This window comes from Mustela nivalis, assembly GCF_964662115.1.
Source record: "Mustela nivalis genome assembly, chromosome: 9".
NCBI lineage: Eukaryota > Metazoa > Chordata > Mammalia > Carnivora > Mustelidae > Mustela > Mustela nivalis.
Genome location: NC_139028.1, coordinates 81,493,004 through 81,517,333, shown reverse-complemented (window position 1 = coordinate 81,517,333; position 24,330 = coordinate 81,493,004). Strand labels below are relative to the sequence as shown.

Below are 24,330 nucleotides of genomic sequence, written 5' to 3'. Positions count from 1 at the left end.
CTTCATGTGGCAATGCTCTCATGCTGCTCAGGAGCAGAGCTTGGCAGGTCTCTTTTTAAGGATGAGCCAATTAATATTATTTAATAAATGTGACTTCATTTGTTGATAATATCACAAAATATGGAAACAATGGCACACACGTTGATTTTCTTGTTGAATAATTTATGTAAAATTTGACATGTTTTTTAAAGGATCAAGCTGCCTTATAAATGTATAGGTAGCACAATGTAATTATGTGGGACAATTTGGGGTATAATAAATAGGCTCATTAAAAAAATGAAACTTTTAAACACGAAGGAAAAAAAAGCTTTGCTTAGATCTTTGGCATTAGATGAAGACATCCTCTGTCTCATCAGATAATAGGAATGATGATGACAACATTGTATTTCCACTCTTCTCTGCAATTCTATGTTAAGTGTCAAGTTTATCCCCTTCTCAGAAAAATATAGTACAGTGGTTTTACCCTAATAAATCTCATGGACAAATACACTGAAATATTTAGTTTTCTATGACATAGACCTGTTGCTTCCATTGATTACGAACACTGGCAAACTAACACTGATTATCAAATTCCACTTACACAAAGGTAGGAGGACCTCTTCAATTAATGACAGAGCTGGAATTCACCAAATAGCACTGAGTATAAATATTACACTTACTGCAAACAGAAAGGGGTGCAAAATGGAATCTTACTGATGCTAATTGGCTTACATTATCAGGTCCATGAATGATAATGTTTGTAATAAACCAATATTGGAATAAAATTCCAAGGACACCCATAAACCTGCTGGAGTTATTTAACGTGCTTTTACGCAAGGAGCATGTGGTTCTAATTTAGATTCCGTTGATGCAGCAGATTGTTAAAACTCTAATAGTTGCATGTGATGCTACCCAATAAATGATAAGTGGGGCAAGTCAGTTCGTGAGGCTTTATCTCTAATTAGCACTAAAAATGCATACTGGTGAGTAAAGTGGAGAAAACACTAGACCTTGCTGAATTAGACACACTGGAAGGAGAGCAAATGAAGCCCTATTTTCAAAGAGAAGATGCCTGTTATGTAGCAAGCAGAAGAAAACTACCTTGGGAAAAGTTCATCTACCATCAAAATTGGACATATTGAGTCAACCTACAGTGCTATACCTAGAGAAAGAGATCCATTAGCTCTGGAAGTCTCTCTCTCTCTCCACCCTCTGCACCCCCCACCAAATAACAAAACAGGCAAGGTTACCTTTCTCACAATGGCTTCCTGTGAATCCAGAAGGACAGACACACTTGTTAGGAGACACGCAGGTTCCACCATATCTGCAGCCCTCTTGGCAGAATGCTGTCACAAAAAAAAAAAAAAAAAAAGAATAAGAGATATTCTTAGATAAGATGACACTAAGGAAACTCATGGTGAATAGTGTGAATACTGAAACAATTCTTTCTTTGGTGCATAGAGCATACATACCTGTGTTGACATATTTAAAAGTTTGGGTATACAGAAAGAAAGAAATGTCATAATGCCTATTTCAGTCATTTACACGAGATCACTTGAAACAACAGATATAAAGTATTTCACACAGGGCTGGCACGTGTAAGTGATAGTATGAGCAGCTACTACTGTTGTTATTCTGGTTATTAATATACTTGAAATCAAATAGGACAAATTGTGTAACTAGAAAGGATAGGGTAGGAATAAAGGCAAAGGCAATTTAAATGCTATTTTGTAACTATTCCCCAAACATCTTTTATTACAATATAAACATTCTTATATTGTTTTAAAAGATTTTGGGTAGTCAATATAAGTTTTTAAAGATTTTATTTATTTATCTATTGAGAGAGAGAGCACACGTGTGTGTGGACACATAAGCATGAGGAGGGACAGAGAGAGAGAGAGAGAAAGAGAGAATCTCAAGTAGGTTTTGCACTGAGCACAAGCTGGACATGGGCTCGATCTGAGGACCTGAGATCATGTTCTGAGCCACAACCCAAAGCTGGATGCTTAATCAGCTGAACCACTGAGGCACCCCAGGTATTCAGTATAATTTTAGATAACATACATTTAATTAAACACTTACTTTTGAATATTTAAGATTTTCCAACGATTCTATAATAAAATGATGCCTTGTCCTTAGAGTTAAAATACTTAACACAAGGGAAATGCTTCTATGTGAAAATGCAGTTTCAAAGGGTTTGGACTTTGATAAGCCTTTCACAAGCATCAAAAAATGATCCTAACCCCATCTCAGTACTACCCTGCTAGCCTTCTGAGACCAGGTTAATTTCCCTCTTACCCACTAGCACAACATAGCTCCGGGAACCTCTCCTTTGCAGTACTAGCTACCATTGTTCACTTACCTGTATTTGATTACCATCTTCTGTTTTGTCCATTGGACTGTAAGAACCATCAGGACAAGAAACTGGGATTTTGTTCTTGTTCCCTACTGTACCACCATTTCAGAATCTGAGAACACAACCAATGCTTAAAAATCACTGCTGAATGAATTCACCTATATTTTGCAGGCTATTCTGATCAGAAAGCTATTGTTCTAATAATTCCTCAACACTTCCATGCCAAATAATTTATTTTCAAGGCTTGTAGGAGAACCAGTAATTTAGTATGCCAAAACTGCAAAATTTCTCCTAAATGAAGATGACTGCAACTTGGTACCACAGATTTGTTTTGTTTTTCACGTGAGAACTAGGTGAGCAAATGGCTTTAACTGCAATTAGAAACATGTCACACTAGAAAGATACACCATGGTTATATTTTGCCATCATCACACAAATAATATGACTTTAACTCTAAAAAGCTACATAACGTCTTTGGAGAGTTTGACAGTAGTTCAGCTACACCAAACTTCTCACAATATTGCCATTTCCCATATCATTTAATATCATCTGGATAATTTAACATTCTGTAGCTTAGTAATTGTGAGCTCCTTTGCATCTGCCAGACAGATAGTGCATATCTTGCTATCCAAATACCATTCCCCATTTTCCAACATCTTAGTACCCTGGGACTGTAAAAAACATTTACACAAAATCTGCCTTGGTATGTTCACCAAAAATAAAAAATCAATATGTATATAAATATATGCATACAAGTGTACACAAAATCCCTTGTCCCCAAAGATCACATATGTGTGCTCTGATGACTGCCATTTCCAAGTAAGGTATCTAACCTATAGCTCTGTATCAAAGCTGGTAACAAAAAAATAAAGTGGTTTTGCAAACTGAAAATGATAAATGGAAAGCTGGTAAGGAAAAGTTTCAAGTGACTCCAAAAGAAGATGAGTTTAGAAGCAAGAAGTGCAGCTTGGGTTTCTTTAGTGAAACAAACAACACTTGATCCAGAGGAGTGTGCACGTATGCGCACACACACTCATGTATACACAGAGATCGGCAGATCCAAAATACATGAATCTCAAAATACATGTGTTCCTGACTGACTTGACTCTTAAGAAGAAATGAAGAAAGCATGAGATGTTTGTGATGTTTTAAGAACATAGATGTGATAATAAATACGGTGCTATGAGGGTGAAATTAGTTACTATTCATAGTAAGGGCCTTTAAATAGTGTGGGGCACAACAGTGTTAAGTACCTTGTTATATAAATTTATTTGACAGCAATAATGTCACGGCTGTGAAACACGGGACAAGGACAAATCATCTAACACCCAGACAATACAAACCCATCTGACAAGGTGTTCGGCTTCACCAACGATGGGTGAAAGGCATCCCTTGTTATTTATGCTTTAATTTCTAATACTAGTAATGGCCCTTAACATCATGTTATTGGGTAGGTGTTACTATTTCTTTTACAAAAAAGGTAAAACTGGGGCTCAAAAATGAAATACCCCAACTAAGGCCATACAGTTGGAAAGCAGCAGAGCTCAAGATTTAAGCAAAGGCTTCTTTGCTCAAAGGCTACAAAGTCTTGCCTTTTCTTTATATGTTATAGTGCAGACTAATCTGCAATCCAACATTCACATGGGAAGCCTTATTCTTTTTTCAATAGTTCCATAATGGCTAAGGAAATGAATTATATATTGAAAGCAAAAATATACCAAATCGCATATGTAACATGAAAGCGAAGGGAAACAGGGAGTTGCTCAAGTTCATGTACATCTTATCTGATCTCCATTTTTGGCCGAGTCTCATCATGATTGACCAAATCCAGGCATGTGTGATTTTTAAATGGCAATTATCCTGGATAAAAAAGAAATTCATTACCTACTCGAACCTCACAGAATATGACATAGTACTTTGAAAAACAAAACACAAAAGCAAATAAGGAAGCATGCCATCCAAAATGTGAACTCAAGATCAACTCAAGTTTTCTTTGAATACCTTCTAAGATATCCAAATACACAGGTATCCTAAACTACAGGTTGTGAATAGATTGTTTATATCTGGTTCTTCTTCCTCAACTATCAACCTAGCATTTCAAAGAAAACAATTCTGATACTCAAGAGGACCTACAATTTGGTGCAGCATTACTTTGTTGGTGGCATAACTGAAATGAGAAGCCAAGTCACCATCACATTTCTTTCTACTTTATGAGAAGATAGGATGGCAGAATTACATGGCTCAAGTCCTTGTTCTGGATTTATTAGCTGTGTCACCTACAGCGAATTATTTCACTCCTGTGGACCTCAGTTTCCTCAAGAATAAAGTAACAATAATAACGTCCATGCTGTGCAAGGTTCAATTCAATTACCAATGTAAACCACCCAGCACAGGGCATGGCAGGTGTGATATGCTCAAGAACTAGACCTGATTCTTATTCATCACCAGGAGTCTGTTTTCCCAAATAGCAATACTATTATGCACCGGTTTGTGTGCTACATCCTGGAGATGTAGCAGTGACTTAGAAAAGATCCCTATGCAGTGGAGCTTATTCTTTAATGAGGGCTCACTGTCATTCTATCCTTGACTAGATGACATAGTATCATATGGTTTGCAATGGAACTTGGAGCCACAGCTCCTCTGCAAACTTGGAAAAACTCAGGCATCATGGGTATGTGGCTCTTTTGCCAACCACTTTCCTAATTCTGAAGTATGTCTTGAATAGACTGCAAATATACAATGGAATTATGAACCTGAATCGGTCATCACAGTGTCATTTGTTATTAATGTATTACCCTGGGGGAGATGCAGCACTGGATCAACTCTGAAATGGTATTGTTCTATTTTGAAAAGGACTCTGCCTTGTGCATGAAAATAAAATCAGAAAACTCAAAATTGAAGAAGCATTAATCCACAGACAGACTACTTGTTTTCAGGCAACAATTCTCAGCATGGGAAACAAAACTTGGGCATTAAGGGAAACAAAATGAGAATGTGGGTTTGCAGACACCAGTCTGTAGATGTTTAGTATCATCATCATGTGTTCAGTTTGACAAAAATAGTTTTACACCAATAAAAAGTAACAACCTTTCAAGTTCTAGACACTTTGCAGGATCCTCTTAAAGTTCTATGGGCATATATTTCGTTTCTAGGGATACCCTGTATCCTGACAAAATAAAAGAAAACAAACATGCCTTAGCACCATCTGTTAAAAGGAAACCCTTTGCTTCTCTCCTTAAGTTCATTTCTGACCTCTCTTGCTAGCACTGCTCACTCTGCCCTGTGGAGGTAAAGGATTTAAATTCCATTGGTAAATTTAGAAAGAATATGTATCAGGATGATGATTCTCAGGTGGGAGAAGCAGGAGACTAGGCAGAGAAGCACTGTATGTTTAGAAGTATGTAACTTTTACACTTCTAGTTTTATTCTAGATAATTCGTTACTAGATGTGAATTACATCATTTAAAAATAACCACTGAGGTATGTAAGTAAATGATAGCTGACCACCATGGACCAATGGTCCTAAATTAAGTTGATTATGTGAACCTAAAATCCAAAAATCAGGAGGTGAGGGGGAAGGAGATATTTAAAATCTATTCATGTCCAGCATAACTCTATGGCCACCCTGCATCTCTCTTGTGAGTAAGCTGCCTTCAGACGGAATCAATTTTCCTTATCTCCTGAATGACACCTTCCTCCCTGGGATGTGATTGGTAAGTCGGCCTTAAATTCTGTGTTCATTCTTAGCAAACTAGCTTGTTATAGACTGAAACTCATGTTCTTTAACCCAGTTCTGTCAATAACAAAGGGGATATCACCTCCATGTTTGCTTTTTGGTTGATTGCTCACCTCTTTCAGCACATGGTATGTGTCCATCAAAGACACCCTCAAATATTTTTCATCCTCAGAAGATGGCAGGTGGGATCAGCGTGCTAATGGCAATTGGTGAGTAGAGGACAGGGATGTTGCTAAACATCTTGTAATGCATAGGTTGACCCTGCCCAACAAAGAACTATCTGACCGCAAATGTCAATAGTGTTGAGAGTGAGGAAGTGTGTTCCAACTTCACACTACTTAAGTCTACTAGGTGTCCACAGGAGCAAAATTCTGTTATTTTAACCCATTATTTTCCATTTCTCCCATCCCAATTTCTCCCCTCAAAAAACAGTTTAAAATAAAGAGAAAAGATAGACTGGCCTCTACTCTCAACTTAAATCTCTCACCAGGTGGCTTGTCTGATACATCAAACCAAACATCTAGATGTCTACAACTCTCAATTTTCATATCATTCTGGTTGCAAGCACACAGTCTATTACATAAGTTAGTATTTCATTATTAGCCCCAAATCACCTTCCATCCCTCGTACCATCTATGTTTGTACCCACAATTCCAATACCCCTTTGCAAACCCCTTATCAACTGTAATAATATTAACAACAGTAATGGTGAATCCCATTTTTGGAAGACCTATGATGTACTTTACAGACAATATTCCCTTTCATGCTAACAACAGCAGCCCAGTGCATTAGACATGCTATTATCACTGTCAGATGAGAAAGCTGGCTTAGACAAGGGGAAGGTCACAATGTTATAAAGCGGTTCCCTGGGTTTCGGGTCCCACATCAACCACCTCTCTAAGCCATCCACGTGGGGCTTGTCCACCTACCATGTGCAGATGATATGCTGGATACTGAGAAGCCTACAACGAGGTGAGAGATGGTCCCCATCCCCAGGAAGTTCATAAGCCAGAGACAGAGAGCGGCACATATAAAACCAAGCATCGTAAAACATGATAAATGCTACTATAGCAGTATGAATAAAGTGCTGAGAGAACATGGAGGAGAACATGATAAATTATGCCTGGTAGGCTTAGGGCAAAGCTTTTCAACAGAGCTGGCATTTGAGTTGGGTCTGGAAGAATGAATGGGATTTTTGCTAAGCAGAGAATCAGAGGGAAAAGGGCAGGGCAGGTCAAGGTTTGTCCTGTGGAAAGGTACTGAACAGAAGATGAAAATGAGCCAATATTTATAACTCACATCAAGGTCAGAGACCGGACAGCATAAGAGAATGCAGGAAGCCACGCAGGCCAGCAGGAGCATTTTAGAATCTGTGACCCATCCTCTCCATCTTCCCATTTCCCGTCCACTTCCTGGATTTGTTAGTGACCTTCAGGCATAGCACTGTCCTGCCTGGTTATCCGCATACAGACTTTTGTTCTGTCCATCATTGTAGTTATTTGACTTAAGATCATGTTTTGCTAATCTTGTTTTACTCAACAGTAAGAAATAAGTTTTCTATCATAAGCCTTCACATATACACAACCAGTAACGGAAGACTGACTTAGTCTGTGTAACACATTTTGATATTTTCTATTGTATTGCCTTCATTGCATCACCTTGTATTGTACTATATTTTCTATCATTTATAAAATATGGCTATGATCCAATGATTTGCTTCCCCAGCCCACTAAGGCTGCAGTTTAAACTGTGCCCTTGTTTCATACAGCCTTGCTAATCACTGTATTCTTCTAGTCTGCAGCATTCTGCAATGGTGTGGGGGGAACAGTCACTTTTAGGTTAGTCTTGAGATTCTGGTCTTAGCTTTAGAAACACTGATATAAGACAATGTCTGTAATGCTGTTATTTTCTGCAGATGTAGTCGCAACAGACACCCTCTGGTCTGGAAAGTCAAAATATTCACTCTATGGGTCTTCATAGAAAATCTGTTACAGAGGATAAATTCGATGCGAATGGCACAGGCTGAATAAAGAGATAGTGCATCCTTTTCCATTTTTTGGAGGGGGTGCTATACATATGCTTCTCTAACTGGACTGTGAGATTCTTAAGGACCAGGGTCATATTATTTTTGCAAATATGATTTCCTCTATATATCATCTGGAGCTCTGGTGATACTAAACTTCTATTTTTTTTTGTAAATTAATTATATGGAGAAAACAATGTTTCAGAAGACAGTTTTGTGTCATGAACTGTATCATGAAATTTGAGAGGACCATTTGACTGTGTCGGATCAATTCTGTTTTTAAAATGTCTCAAACATTTACTACCTATTAAGACACTAGATACTCTAATAAGATATGATCCCTGTTCTCCAGAAGCTGCAAGTTTATTACAGCGGTTCTCTCTGAGAGCAATTCTCCCCACCTCAGGGGATATATGACAATGTCTGGAGATCTTTTCATTTATCACAAATGGCGAAGTGCCACTGGTGGCCATACTAGTGGGTAGAGAGCAGGGATGCTACCACTGAACTTCCTGCATGCACAGGACAGCCCCAAAGCCAGAATTATCCAGACCAAAATGTCAACGGTGCCAAAGGCTAGAAAAGTTAAGACAATCCTTCATTTTGTCATTCAACAATTACTGATTGAACACCCTCTGTGCCAGAGATTATTCTGAGAGCCAGGGAATCCAAAGAATAGATAAAATGTTGTGTTTAAAGATTTTATTTATTTGACAGAGAGAGACACAGTGAGAGAGGGAGCACAAACAGTGGGGACGGGAAGAGGGAGCAGCTCCCTGCTGAGCAGAGAGACCAATGCAGGGTTCAACCCCAGGACTCCAGGATCATGACCTGAGCCGAAGGCAGCCTCTTAATGAATGAGCCACCCAAGTGCCCTAGTTAAAATATTTCATATTACGGGTCTGTATTCTAGTGGGGGAAGATACAGAACAACAAAATAGATGTGCAAGTGACAAAGTTATGTGAAAGGCAATATAGTAAGAAACAGAAGAGAGCAGGGAAGTTGGAGGCTGTGCCTATGGGGAAGGTTGCAATTAAACAAGGGGATAATGGAAGGCCTCACTGAGTAGGTGACATGTGAGTAAAGACCCAAGCAAAGAAAGAGTGAGCCATCAAGCAGAAAAGTGTTCTAAGTAGAGGTTACAGCAAGTGCAAAAGCCCTGAGGTGTGGATTATACAGATTATGTAGTGCTTTACAGATCCTAGCAATAACACCGACACAAACTCAAAGGAGGCAGAGAGAAGGAAAGGACTGCTTCTTCCTAGAAGGTCAAAGAGGGGTCTGTCCACACAACAGCAGATACCTGAGCTAAAACCAGAAAAACAGTAAGTACCTGTAAGGCAGGACGGGACCAAGGACGGTCAAGTCAGGGGTGGGGAGGAATAGCACGGACAGAAGAGCAGAGACATGGAGCACCACTGGTGGAACCAAAGAAGGACTGAGCTTGCTGGAAGACAGGCCATGAGGAGGAAGAAGAGGTGACTGGAGCTGGTAGTCAACTAACCCAGGCTTTTGGCTCTTTCACTGAAGAGCTCCTCCTACTCTGCCTTCCTCGTCAAGTACCCACGCTCTTAGGAAGGATTTGGGACTGCCAATATTGCCTTCTTTTCCTGCAATTCCAGTTTCATTCAGAATAAGACCGGTGGCTTGTCCCTAGGAAGGCACCGTCAACATTTAATTATGAAGAGGTTCCATGAGCTAAAGTCTCTGAAATGCAGAAATGGATGAAATATATATAAAAAGAAGAGTAATTCAGCAGAACATCTCTAAAAACTTGGGACTGAGGAATATTTGGCCCTGACTTTGTGCACACAGGGGTCAATCACTGACATATAACCCAAACAACACGGGTGCCGGGTAATTCTCCTACAAAGCCTACAGCTTGGTGAGGGGGTAAGACTCTGGAAACAGATCTAGATTCTAGTCATCGTTCTACAACCCTCATTAGCTGACTGATTTCCACCCCTAAACTTTGATGAGATATAACTCACCTAAAGCACTGTGTAAGTTTAAGGTGAAAAATGTGTTGATTTATCACATTTCTATAATACAAAAGGATTATCACCATGACCTTATTTTTGAAAACTGCTTAATCTCCTTAATTAAGCATCAAATTCCTTATCTGTACAGTTAAGGCACTGGGAGAACCTTGGGTCTACTGATATTACCAGCATCAAAGAAGTAGTGCATATGAAGTACTTGTCACAGTGCCTACAAACAGTAAGTGCCCAATAATAGTTAGTTCTTCTTAAAACTGCCAGTCTCCTTCCCTCCAGGTTAATTAATAGAGTGAATATATTTATTATGTTTTATTAATTATATTTAATTCATTATTAATAAGTTTAATATATTATTTGATGTAACACAGCGAATATAGTTAGGTCTTCCCTAAGTGGTGTAAAAATCAACACCAGGGTTTGAGATCTTGTTGAGGACTAGAATCAAAGGCAAGGAAAATAATATGGGTTTAAGACAAAAACCTAGGAAGAGGAACCGAGTAAGAGGTGGTATTCAAATTTCAAAAAGCAAAATTCAGGAAGTTAGTTAAGGACTCCCTACGATGTAAAAACTAAGGCAACAGTCAAATTGTGCCTTTGCAACAAAAACTCTGAAAGCAATTCATAATCCGGTGTTCGGCATTAACAGACGCGCTAAAAAACAGGAGCACGGGAAGTGCTATCGGTGGAAAGCAGTTGAGGAGAGAGCCCCGGTGAGGAGGGTCAGAAGGTTTCCCGCTGCACCGCCATATCAGAGCCAAGACATAGATTATCCCGGGAGGTCAAAGTCTGGAGACTTTCAAGAAATAAATTCCAGCAAGCTCTCCCAGGCAAACGCAGTCTGTGATTTTACAGAACTACATGGAATGAGATGTTAAATCTTGAGTGAGATATGAATCCAGGCTGCGGTGACAGTCGCTAGGTCACTCTGGTGAACCAGAGCGCCTGAGAGGGCTTTTCCATTTCCTACCAACCTCCAGCCTGAAATCGGAGCAATTTCTCAGATTCGTAAAGCATCCTGTGCTTTTGTGGAAAGCGTGCTCGGCAAGAATCTTAAGAGGCGGTTTGTCATGGTGCCTTCATTCTGTAATGAACGGGGACACGGAGAGGAGAGAGGTTTGATGACTTGCCCAAGAAAAAAAGTTAATTATGAGGCAGAGACTGAGAATTCCAGGCTCTGGGATTCTGACACAGCCTCAGGCGCCTGAGAAGTGAGGCCAAATCCCCACAGTAGGAGAAGGCTTGTTTGGGTTTTTTAAGGAATATGTGGTGTGGGGAGGGGTGGGGGTGGTCAGAAATAAGGGAGGAGAGAAAGATGAGGAAAAGAAGAAAAGAAGAGAAAGAACTGTCTTAGCGATCAAACACAGCAGCAAACACGGCCCTCCCCATCTCTGTCCTTTCAAATACCTAACACAAACACCTCGACGGTCAGATGACACACTCCGGGGCACGGGCTGCCGGGCTGCAGATTTCAGGTTTTTTCTAGCTGTGTAACCTAGAGCATATGGAGAAACACCTATAAACATCATTTTCCTCATGACAAAATGGGGAATTAAAATGGCACCTTCTTTGTATGGTTGTTGTAGAGAGTAAAGGTTACTGGAGGTCAAGTGTTTAGAGCCAGGTGCTCAAAGGACATTAAGAATTCTTGACACTATTAACATTAGTTTTGTACATACAATCACAGAAGGGAAAGCCACCTAGGGAAAAGGATACTGACATGGGCAGCTAATGGTAAACGAGACCCTAACTCACAGGGTTACCAGGCTGTTGTTTGTATTTTGTGGAAGGGGTGCTATTTTTCACTCCCGTGCTTCGAGGTCCCAAGCCAGATATTCAGAATTAGAATTATTAATTATCATGTTGTAGAATGCAAAGCATTTCAAAGAGCTCTGCTTGCTAGAGGATTCAAAAACATATATTTGACCTTTCTTTGGCTGCCTTCAAAGTCAAAGCCCAGGGTCCTCTTAAGTGAGCTTGTCTGATTAATGGCTGGGCTCATGCTACACGTGCCCGCCGGGCCTCCAGCCTTCACCACTGCCTGGTTATCTGTCTTTCTAGATGTTTAGCTGTATCTCACCTACAACACGAACTGCCCTCATTCCAGAGCTAATGTTATTTTTGAGATATCTGGGCTCAAGTCCCCCAAAATGTGTTTCTAATTTATAGCAGCCCAGTGGAGGTAAAGAGCACAGTCCCTAGAATCAGAGCAACCTGGATTAAATCCCAAGCTGTGTGACCTTTGGCAAGTGAGTAACCTTTTCTGAGCCTCCGTTTTCCCACCTGTGAGACGGAGACACGACTACCTTTCCTTCAAGTTGGGGTTAAGGAGACAGGATAGATACAACGGCAAGTGGCACAGAGTCCGGGCGTGGCTTCCTTCTGCAGAATGTTCCCTTGCCCCTTTTCCCCGGCAGCCTTATTCCACACCGGAGCCATTCCCACACACACACTCGGGGCTCACTTGCATAACTGCCTGCGGTGCCCACACTGTCCGTGCAGTGATTAGGCAAGCTGCCGCCACTGCTTTCTGAGGGTGCCATACAGGAGTTTCCCTGGCATCCATCAGTTCGAGGGTACCCAGGCTGGAGGGACAGAAAGACAGCATCGCACAGCCCCACCCGGTGCACATAAGGAGCACAGAGGAGAGACGCAGAGCTTCCCACAGAAATCATTCTGTAACACTTGGGTCTCAAGTGTTCTCCCTTAGGGCAGAGAAAGGAGGAAGCTCAAGTGAAATAAGTACTTCGCCACAGCACCTAGTCTCTAAGGGACCAGACCACCACTGAACAGGCTCCAAAACAAATCAAATGTACTATTAAGGCCCCAATGATTAAGAATCATGCCTTGTTTTTTGTTTGTTCATTTGTTTTTGGTTTTGGTTGTTTTTTTTTGTTTGTTTTGTTTTGATTTTTTGGTGGGAAGGAGCATGAGATTAATATTAGAACCTACTGCAGGCCTTAGCAATTTCTTCACAATGTTACATTTAAAATTTATTTTAATAAGGCATGGGTTCATCAGCTCTCAAATTGTTTTCATTTCTTTTATAAAGTTCTTAGTTAAAAAGCATTCTAAAAATTTATCATTTTTCCCAAAAACTATCAGTTGAGATTCTACAATGCACTAAGCAGTCTCTTAGGCAGTTCACACAGAAAAACACTCAGAACAGATAATGTCCCTCCATCTTATGAAGCTTGTTTTTTAGTGGAGATACAGAAAACATTAAACAAAAGTACAAAAAGTTAGATGATAGTAAGCGTTACAGGGATAATTAAGAAAGCTAAGCAGTACTGGGGGAGGGGTTACTATTTACATTTATGGTAGCTATGAGGCCTAATGGATTGACATTTAGACAGACACACAGAGGGACAGATAGAGAGCAGGCCAGGCAGGTGTTGGGGGTGTTAAGTATTCAGGGCAAAGGGAACAGCTTAGTGCAAAGACCCTGACATAGGACCATACTTTGCATGTCCAGGAATCGCAAGGAGGCCAGGTGAGTCAGTGGCTGAATCACAGGAGATGACAACAGAAAGCTCAATGAACATCAGTTCTAGGGGCTTTAGGATATAAAGTACTTTATTTTTTCACTCGGAAATGAAGAGATGCTGGAACATTTTATGCTCAAGAGTGTCCTATGTCATTTAGGTTTTAGTAAGATCTTTCTAACTGCTATGATGAAGAAAGGAGACCACAGGGTTGGACAAGCAATGATGAAAGCAGACAGACTGATGCAAAGCTATTATAGTAAATCAGATATGAAATGGATGGTCCCCTCGACCCATGTGACGGAAGTCAAAGTGTGAGAGAGGTCGACTCTCCCAATCATCAGTGACCCGAGCAGATTCTGCAGAGCAAAGGCAAGATCTTTGCCCAAAGGAGACAAACCTGGGGCAGCCTGTCTCTCACTCTTCTACAGAATAAGGAATTAGGGAAGCCTGTTTTCTGGCAACAACGTCAACTACGTTTATATGTATTTTCTCTGCCTGGAATTCTTTTCCCCATTAATAAATTGGCAACTCCTAGTTAGCCTCCAAACCTCCGCTGAAATGTCTCCTGAACAGAGAACTGTTTTATAACAGATGTCCCTCTCCCACACCCGTCTAGGTTAGATGCCCTTATTAGTTTCCTAGGGCTACCACAGCGAATCACTGCTAACTTGGTAAGTTCCAACAAACACAAAAAAATGATCTCTCCTCAGTCTGAAATCAAGGTGTTGGCAGCATTCTTTTCTTCCAAAGGCACTGAGGGAGCATGTGTTCCATGCCTCTCCTTAGCTCCTGTCGGCTGCCAGAGATTCTGGGCGATAGGCGAAGTCCCGTCTCTGCCTTCATCTTTACAAGCCCTTCCCCAGGAGAAAAGGAGTCATACTTCTCTCATATAGCGACACCAACCACCAGATTTAGAGTCCATGCTAAATCCAGCATGGTATCACCTTGATATCCTTAACAAGATCTGCAAAGAACCTATTTCCAAAGGTCACATTCACAGGTATTCTGGGGGAGGGGACTTAGAACATCTTTTGGGGGCTACCATTCAACCCATTATAGGTCTCCTCCTTGATTCCTCCAGAGGACCATTGGCACATTTCATCCTAGCCCTTACCATGATGTCCTCTGTCTTCTTGCTAATTGGTTTGTCCTAATAGGTTTGAGCTTCTCTAATAGGTCCTTCATCTCTCTGTCTCCAGTTCCAAGCACGGTTCCTGGTACATAATACACACTCAATTGTTCCTTATTGAAGACATAAGTTACAAATAATAGAGCAGACTTCTAAAACCAGCAAAAGATTTAGTTGAGTATCACCAGGCTGTTTAAACTTCCTATTACCACTGGTGAGGACACTCAAGTATTTGCATCTAATGCTGGGCTTTTACAAATGTTTTGGCTTCTCTTTTCTTCAACAGAATGGAATACCGAGTAAATGGAATTATGCACCTACGAAGATTTTTTTTTTTTTGAGATTTTATTTATTTGAGAGAGAGAGAAATAGCATGCACAAGTGGGTAGAGGGTTGTAGGGAGAGGGCGAAGCAAGTCTGCTCAGAGGGAGCTGGACAAGGGGCTGGATCCCAGAACTCTGGGATGATGACCTGAGATGAAGGCAGACACTTAACTGAGCCACCCATGCGCCAGAGAAGAAGAAAAGAATTCTTAATCACAAGAACAGGGGCATTCGTTCAATATTCATTGTTTTCAAACTTTTAAATAAAATCTACCTCAACAGTTAAATCATTTCCTTTTTGTTTTTTTACAGTTTTATTGATTAATTTGGGTGAGAGAAAGAGAGAGAGATGGAAATCACAAGGGGATGAGGGGGAGGGAGAAGGAGAAGCAGACTCCCAGCAGAGCAGAGAGTCCAACCAAAGTCAAATTCCAGGATCTAGATCATGACCTGAGCCGAAGGCAGAGGCTTAACTAGCTGAGCCACCCAGGTACCCCGTCTTTCTTTCATTAGCCATTCATGGTGCTGTCATTTTCTGCTTGCTATTTTTCAAGCATGGAATCAGAACTCTTCAACATCCAAAATGACAACTTATCCAGTAGTCAGACCCAAGAAATTACTGGAGTGGGAAAATAGTTTCAAAGCAGTAAGCACAAGAGAGAAAAGACAACCAGGTGACATGAATGAGATTATCAACCCAAAGTGTGTTTTGATTGTGTCTCAACTCAGGAAAAAGGAACTGATGATCACTAGCTGAGAACCTGAGAAGCAGGAGACAGGAAAGGGAAGGGAAAGCAGCAAAAATTGGCTCTACAACAAAAGCCATGCCAAAGATGGGAAGCAGGGTGTAGAGGGCTGATGACGTTTTCCAACATGGAGATGAGAAGAACACAGAGAGAGAAGACAGAAGGGAGCCAGTCTCTCAAACTAGAAGTGCTCTGAGCTCATGGGAGCAAACTCCTGGGCATGACTGCAGAGACATCCCACTATCCATCAGCCTTGTGAAATCCTATGACCACGCAGAGGCAGCAATTAAAATGACGGTCTTATTTCAAGAGCCACAGAGAAAATGCTAATGCTTATTATATAGCAGATTATATAAAACATCTAATGAAAAGTAAAATCAATTCCTGTTCCTTTTATTGGCTTCATAGGGCATTACTGTAATCAGTAGTATCAGATAGATACTGAGGACACCCGGAACATGTAGGGGCTCAGACTAATCCCCACTACAGTAGAGCATCAAGCTTAACTGTGATACAATAATTTGCTTAGCCCTACCCTGTTGCCTTACAAAGCAGCAAACACAAAAAGGAACCTCTATCATCAAAGACAATCTAATACATACATTCCCAAACTCAAAAGATCAAAATAAGTCTGTACCTTTGGGTCACTATGAAATCAAAGGGGAAATATTTTTCTTAAAAAATACAATAGAGTACATTCTGCAGTGTTTTCTTTTCCCCAAAAGAATATCAGAATTTCAAAGCCTTTAGATAAAAACAACAATAACCAGAACACTATGTAATGTCAAAGCCATTTTCTAGGGGTTCCAGCAACTTCTTCTGAATTGTAGTGCATTCACTGAACAGTTTTTCATGCTGATAAAACTAAGGCCGATGCTGCTGATACTTGCCAAACAGACTCAGGCAGGGGCCGGTGAGTTACATACACATCCCTGAAACTCTAGAGAATGGATAGGCTGACTATTCTCAGATGTGTCAATGCTGCCAACTTCCATAAAAAAAAAAAAATCACTGATGAGTGGTAAATTTCACCAGTTAAAGTCTTCTACAGAATCACATATATACCTTCTGCTTTCAAAGCAAAAATAATGCGTTCTTCCTGCTGTATTCCTTTAACACTCATCTAAGAGCTGTGAGTCCAAATGAATGTCACCTTTCATCATTCCACATGAACATACTGTCACCATTTCCTGTGTCCCCTCCTCTCCATTTCACTGCTACTTGTTCAGACACACATCATTTCCAAGTACCTCACTCCTTTGCCTGAAGACTTCCAAGACTCATGATCATCCCAGATGTCTTCCTTGGAATGCTACATGAAGCCATCATGATCTGACTCCACTCTGATTTTCCTTGAGTTTTTTTTTTCCAATTTTTTTCCATATTCCTCAATATGTTTTACCAAATTCTATCATAAACAAAATTATCCTTTAGATTACTATACTATTTCACATGATTCTCCACCCTATAATGTCCTTCCCTCACTTATCAATTCATCCTTCAAGACCCAGTTCAAATGACACAGATATTTCCTCTTCCTTGTTATCCTGAATCTTTTCTGGGATCCTAGCCTTTTAATCCCCCTGCAAATGCTATAAGGCAGGTGTATTACTTCAACATTATAAACAGAGGTCTGAAGAGGACAAATGCCTTTCAACTTCACACAGCTCTTGAGAGGTGAGGTGCCTCTCACATTGTTTTGAAAAGACTGATGTACAGCTCCCCAAGCTTACAAAGGAGCAAGAACCCTGAAATCCTCATTTCTGCCTTTCTCTCAGTGCCCAGAACATGGCCTGCTATACATGAGGCAAGTGGACACTGTGTGTCTTTAATGACTGGAAGGATGACAAGAACAAAGAACCTTCTTTGCTCTAACCCCTACTCCCTTGTTTGTGTCTTTCCTTTTACGTCCAAAGTCTTCATCATACTGAAGAGACAGAACCAAAGTTTGGGAAATAGCTTGATCATGTTTCTACCTCCTAACATTGCTTGACTGATTCCATCAAAGGAAAAAGACCTTACTAGAAGCAGAAAGATGACTCCCTGGAGATAGGTCTGCCCACCTTGCATAGCAATACTTCACTGTGCTCCTGAGCTCCCCGTCATAGCGGGTCATCTCAGGACCCCATACTCAGCCATATCCCTGTTGTCTCCACCTGTTCAGATTGTACGTTTTGTCCTCCCTCTCTTTCCAGCTCTTAAGAGTTTAACCTTCTGAACCATTTATCTCCAGTATAACCCGGGTACTCCTCAGATCCGTCTTACTCCGTAGGCTCCACCTACCACCACTGGCAGGGTAAAGCGCTTGGGAGGCAGGCGGCCCTTGGGCTCCCAGAACTCTGCCTGGACATACCGTGCTTAGCTCAGCTCAAAGCTTCTTCCCCCCCCCTTTTTTATCATTCATTCATTAATTTAGAAGATTTGTTTATTTATTTATTTTAGAGAGTGAGCGAGCAAGCGTGCATGGGAGGAGAAGCAGAGGAGAAACCGAATCTCTCAATTTCACAATCTAGAGACCATGACTTGAGTCAAAATTAAGAGCCAGGTTCTCAACCGGCAGAGCCACCCAGGCGCCCTAAATTTATTTATTTGAGAGAGAGAGAGACTGAGTGTGTGATCGAGCACACACATGAAGGGGAGGGGCACAGGGAGAGAGACACTTAAGCAGGCTCCACACAGATCTGTGCTGAGCCCAAGGCAGGGCTGGATCTCACAACCCTGAAGTCACAGCCTGAGCAAAAGCCAAGAGTCACGTGCTCAACCGACTGTGCCACCCAGGTGTCCCTTAGCTCAAAACTCCTAGGGAGAGAGATTAAATGGAAAGAAATTTCTTGTTAGCAATAATGACTCAGCGCTTAAGGTTATGTGTGTCTAGAATTCTGTTACAAGTTAAAATTGAGTATCTTCGGGGAAATAGCATCTTTGGTGAATATCTTCTTATGATTTTATTCCTTAAACAAGCCAAGTTCTTTCCCAGTTCAGGGTCTCTTCATTTGTTACTCTCTTTGCCTAGAATAGTCTTGTGAGTTGACTGTGGAAAGATAGATAGGAGTTTCTCAGGTGAGTAAAAGGGAGCAAGACATTTTAATGCATACAATGAATATGCCGTTGTTTTACTTGTGCGGCATCTCTTTGCCATTGACAGTAGCACCATGTACTCTAATGTCCCAAATCCCTCTTATCCCTGCTCTTAGTTCTTCTGGCTTAGGCTGAGTTCACTGCATGCCCTGTTCTAAGAATGGACATATATGACTAAGCCACTTCAAAAAGAACAATTTAAATATGTTATATTATATTTTATGTTATATTTTATTATTTTAATATATTTATTATATTTATACTATATTATTATATATTACATCATGTTATATATTATATATTATTTATATATTTTATAATATATAATATATTACAATATACATTATAATATATAATTATATGTTGCAATATATATTATACAATATATATTACACAATATATAATAAGATAATAATATATATAAAAACATATAATAATATAATATATTATATATTATATTGTATATTGCAATATATTATTATGTATTGTATTATATCTTGTAATATATTGTGATATTATATATTGTAATACTATATATAGTAATATATATTGTAATGTATATTATATACTAATAATATGCTAATATATATTTTATTATATTATAGGGTTGGGGGTGGTAGGAAGTACTCTCATTTCAATGGACGTGCTTAACAGCTCTGAGTCTGAAACTGTCAATGGTCATCTTTCCATGTGATTGCGGCCTGAGGAAAAAATCTAGCATACAAAACTGAAGGAATGGAGAGAAAGAGAGAGAAGTTTTCTTCATGTTAATTCAGAAACCTTGAGTCCAGCAAAGCCTTTTCTACTCCTGCATTGTCAGTTTAATGAGCCAATAAACTCCCTGGTGTGCCTGAGCCAGTTTGAGTTGGGCGAGTATCACCTCAAACTGATCTGTTTTGTACTAAGACAGCAAAAAAACAGGCTTTGGGGACTTCAACTAACTCAGTATTGGTGGAACCGAAAGTACTAAGAGAATAGTGACAGGAGACAGGAGAGGAGAGAGGTGGAAGCAGACCGTGAGCTTAAGTGGACAGAAACTCATGTGGTAGAGCACGGTGCCTGTGATTGCTACTGCTGGTGGTACAGACATTCCGGATGAGATGTGGAGGGCTGCGAGCAGTTCAGAGCACACCACCAGCCACCTGAAGAAATGGCTCTGAAACATGAAGAAGCCACTGGGAAAAGACATTTCTTTGAGTAAGATCATTGTGAGCAGTCAGCAAACCCACACTGCCCCAGATGTCACATAACGTTCATCCTGCTTGCTCGAGTAGGAGGGAAACTGTTCAGTAGTGTGAAATACAAAATGGCTTACAATAAAACTAGAATCTGTGGTCAGAAGGTATGTGTTCATGTCCCCAGGATCTCTGATCATACATCAACCAGGTGGCCATGGGAACATCAGTTAGCATTTATGAAACAGAGGGAACAACACCCCCCGCCCCCCGTCAACTTCCCAGGGTTCCAGAGAGGTCCCACTAGGATATGGATATGGAAATGCTTGGAAACTATAAAGCTCTATGCAAGTCTGTGACTGCTAATCTTGTCAGGAGATCAGGGATTGAGGATAGATTTTGACATTCATTTTCTCTGTGAGACTGATAAAGTCATTAAATTCTTGGGATCTCATTTCACTTCTTTCTAAGAAGAGACTGAAACTCCACAGTATTGAGATGTTCCTTCCAACTATAACATTATTTCAGTAATTCTCCAAGTCTGCACTCCCCTTTCGTGGAAAGATGCCAATTGCCCAAATTAACAAAGTGGCAAATTGGGATTTTCTGGAAGGCAAAAGCCAAGCTACTTCTGAAGTTAGAGCCCAATCACAGGGAAGTACCAGAGCCAGCAGCACTTAGAGCAACGACAATGAAAACAGAAGCATAATTCCCAGTGTTCATTCTGAACAAATAAGTTAAATTTGCATCAACTATTTGGTCTAATAAAGCAGTAAGTTCATTGTGTATTCTTTGAGAAATACTTCCATAAAAATTATTAAAATTAAACTTCTGGCACTTAACAGATTAAATTACAAAGAAAATTCACTTACAGTTGAAACATCATTCCCTGGAGAAGCAGAATTACTGAGGTGTTCATAATACAACAACTATCATTACATAGCATTTTCACAGCCAAAAATTGCTTTGAAATTCACCAAAACACTGTGATGAGGCAATCAGACATCATCCCCATTGCAGAGGTAAGAACACTGATGCTCTGCACAGAACCTAACTTGCACTGAATACACACAGTAGGAGGAACAGGTGGAAATTTTAATTTTGGGTGTTTTGACTCCCTCAAGGTGGCCACTATACCAGGCTTACCACTAGGTGCTATTGCTTTTCACTTTATGTTAATACACAGTGGAGACTGGGGAGTTTTTGAATAGGGGGTAAAAAACAAACAAACACAACCCCAAAATATCAAAAAAGCTGTTATGAAAGGTCTAGACCAGCCAAGTGCCATTCAGCACAGTTCAGATGAGTTTGCTGTCTGGGTTTACACAACCAAATACACACGATGCAATACTATTGTTTCTACACCAGATTTCAGGCCCAGCGCCCACATGTGTGATTGATGGAACTCAATTAATACTGCTCTCTGCTGCCTGATTTCTTAGTGACATCAAGTTATCTCAGCATGCTACAGCTGCCCTGAAATCTCTTCACCAGCTCCTGCTACAATTGGGTATTGATTGGAAAATTCTATTACTGTACTTAGTTACACAGCTTTCAATAAACAGGTCACAGACAGCACTGTGGCTGGCTCAAGGAGAGCTGAAAGACTGGAGGGGGCAACAGGATATCTGAGAAAATGAGCAAGAAGCCTTCCATGCTCGGGCAGAATGCATGGATCTCCTTATAGCCAGGTGACCTGGGAATTTAGTAATATAGACTTGCCTCTGGGCCCTAAATGGGGCACACCTGCTGGATACAAAATGGAAAATATTTAACAGCAACCTGACTGGACTTCAAATTAAAATAAGAATAAGGCATCGGCATGTGATGTTTGGAGGAGCGAAACCTGTCGGTTGAATTAACCTGAAGCAAGCTCCTTATCTTAGGCACTGGAGATACTGAGAAATCTAAGATAGGACTCTCATTACCAAGAGTTAACAAATTACAACCCACACACCAAATCTGGCCTGCTATCTACTTTTGCGAATCAGGTTTTATTGGAATACGGTCAGGCTCATTTACGTAATGTCTTGGGCTGTTTTGCTGGGATGGCAGAACTGAAGAGTTGAGACAGAGGCCACGTGCCCCACAAAGCTGAAGTATTTATGACCTGGCTTTTTTTTTTTTTTTTAAAGATTTTATTTATTTATTTGACAGACAGAGATCACCGGTAGGCAGAGAGGCAAGCAGAGAGAGAGGAGGAAGCAGGCTCCCCGCCAAGCAGAGAGCCCAATGCAGGGCTCGATCCCAGGACCCTGAGATCATGACCCGAGCCGAAGGCAGAGGCCTTAACTCACCGAGCCACCCAGGTGCCCCTGACCTGGCTTTTTACAGAGAAACTTTGCTGACCCATGAGCTAGACTACTGTGGGAGCAACAGGTACTACCAGGTGATCTGAATATAATATTCTAAATTCCTGAGAGAGCACAAGATGATAAGACACCCTTAAGGAAGAGTACGAAGGCTTTCCATAGGCTGCCAGGAGGAGCCTAACAGCATGAGCTGTTTCAGAAAGGATGAACAGAATTGGGTAAGGAAAGAAAGATAGAGAAAGAGACGGAAGCCACAACCAGAAGCATCTGTGCAAGGAAAACTGCAAACTTGTAGAACAAGATCATGCCAGTGCATGAAAATGTAACCTCCAAAGGAGCCTCCAAACTATCGCAGTCTCAAGGGTAAGGTAGGAACCTGGTCAAAGAGAGTCTGAAGACAGAATTCTTTTGGAATGAAAAGGCAGTAATCTAGACAGATCTAGACAGTATAATGTAAGCGAAATGAAGCCATCAGAGAAAAACAAATACAATATGATTTCACTCATATATGGAATTTAAGAAACAAACCAAATGAAGAAAAAAGTAGACAAACCAGAAGACAGACTCTTCACCATGTGGAACACACCAGTGGTTACCAGAAAGGATGTGGTTGGGGAGATGGGTGAAATAGGTGACGGGGCTTAAGGAGTCCACTTATGATGAGCGCTGAGTAATGTACAACATTGTTGAATCACTACATTGTACACCAACATTAATAAAACACTGTGTATTAGCTATGCTGAAGATAAAGAAAAAAAGAAAGAAAGAAAGTATGAATTGAAAGAGAATACAAGCTTTGACTTTAGAGGTATTTCAGTGGTCCAAATGACAGATATTTGGGGTCTAGACTCTACTGGCAGTAAAGGTTCCATCCAATATTATTAAAAGAAGGAGACTAGAGAAAAGGAAGATGGGTATTTTCCTTAAAAATGATGCTAACCAAAAACACAGCCACATCTCTGGTGGGATTTTATGCACCTCATCTAAGCAGGAGCGTAGAAAAATTACTGGGAAGCCTGTTTGGTAGATGCTGGATATAAAGGGAAGAGGAGAAAGAGACCTAAAAATGTGCCCTCTGCCAGACACTGTGCCAATTTCTTCATACATACACTCTTATTCGACTCTACAGTTGTTAATAAATAACTCACTTCAAAATGAAGGAAAGGGTCTCCCTTGGGATTATAGAAATCAAGTCCCTGGTAGGGACCTCGGGACATGACAGGTGCTCAATAAAGTTTTGGTGTCTTCCCCCTGAGACATTATTCTGACTGAATCCAACCAGAAGGGAAGGCTGTCTCATTCCTCAGATAATTTTATACACCTTTCTGCAGGTGCTCAGGATCCAGTGGAGATAGGCTGACATTGGCATCAGAGAGGTTATAGTCCATGCTACTGCTGGACATAACTCCCTTAGGGTAGTGGGATTATAGTTTGGAAGCAAAAATCAGAGATTTTGAGCAAATTCCATATTCTGACTATTAATATACACCAACCAGCTCATGTGGTCCCCTAACTGGGGAGATCTTTGTAAATAATGAACAAAGAAAGTAAGATCTCAATTAGTTTCTTCTTTAAAAAAAAAAAAAAAAAAGGTATTCTTAAATATACCAAGATTCTTTACTTGAAGCACTAAACTCCATGGGAGGCTGGTTGTTCTTTCCTTCAAACCCACATGGATTATACTGTCAAGTGTTAAAGTAATCAAACCAGGAAGCCATTAGACTGAGGTGACATCAATCACTGTGCCAGCAGAATACAGAAGCATGAAAACCTGAGCCAGAGTCAATTCCTGCAAATGCTTCACGGTTAAGAAATCCAAACTTGACCAATCACAAATAGCAAAGAAGGCTTTCCCAAATAAGGTAAGCACTTAAGCTATAACCAGTCAAATAATTTCCTTGTTTGGCTTCCACGTGTGCTCTACAAAAGCCTCTCCCTTAGTTCTTTCTAGCAAAGGGCTGCTCAATTCAAACTGGTATCTGCTCAA

General features: G+C 40.5%; 1 protein-coding gene across 2 annotated transcripts in view; it reads right to left on the bottom strand.

Moving 5' to 3' along the window:
• Positions 1 to 24,330, bottom strand: part of NELL1 (neural EGFL like 1) — an 823,138-nt gene that overhangs the window by 208,029 nt on the left and 590,779 nt on the right. For both annotated transcript variants that reach the window (XM_082747362.1, XM_082747363.1), the window contains exon 15: positions 1,230 to 1,325. In XM_082747362.1, the coding sequence (XP_082603488.1) occupies positions 1,230 to 1,325 (96 nt within the window). The remainder of the gene's footprint in view (positions 1 to 1,229; positions 1,326 to 24,330) is intronic.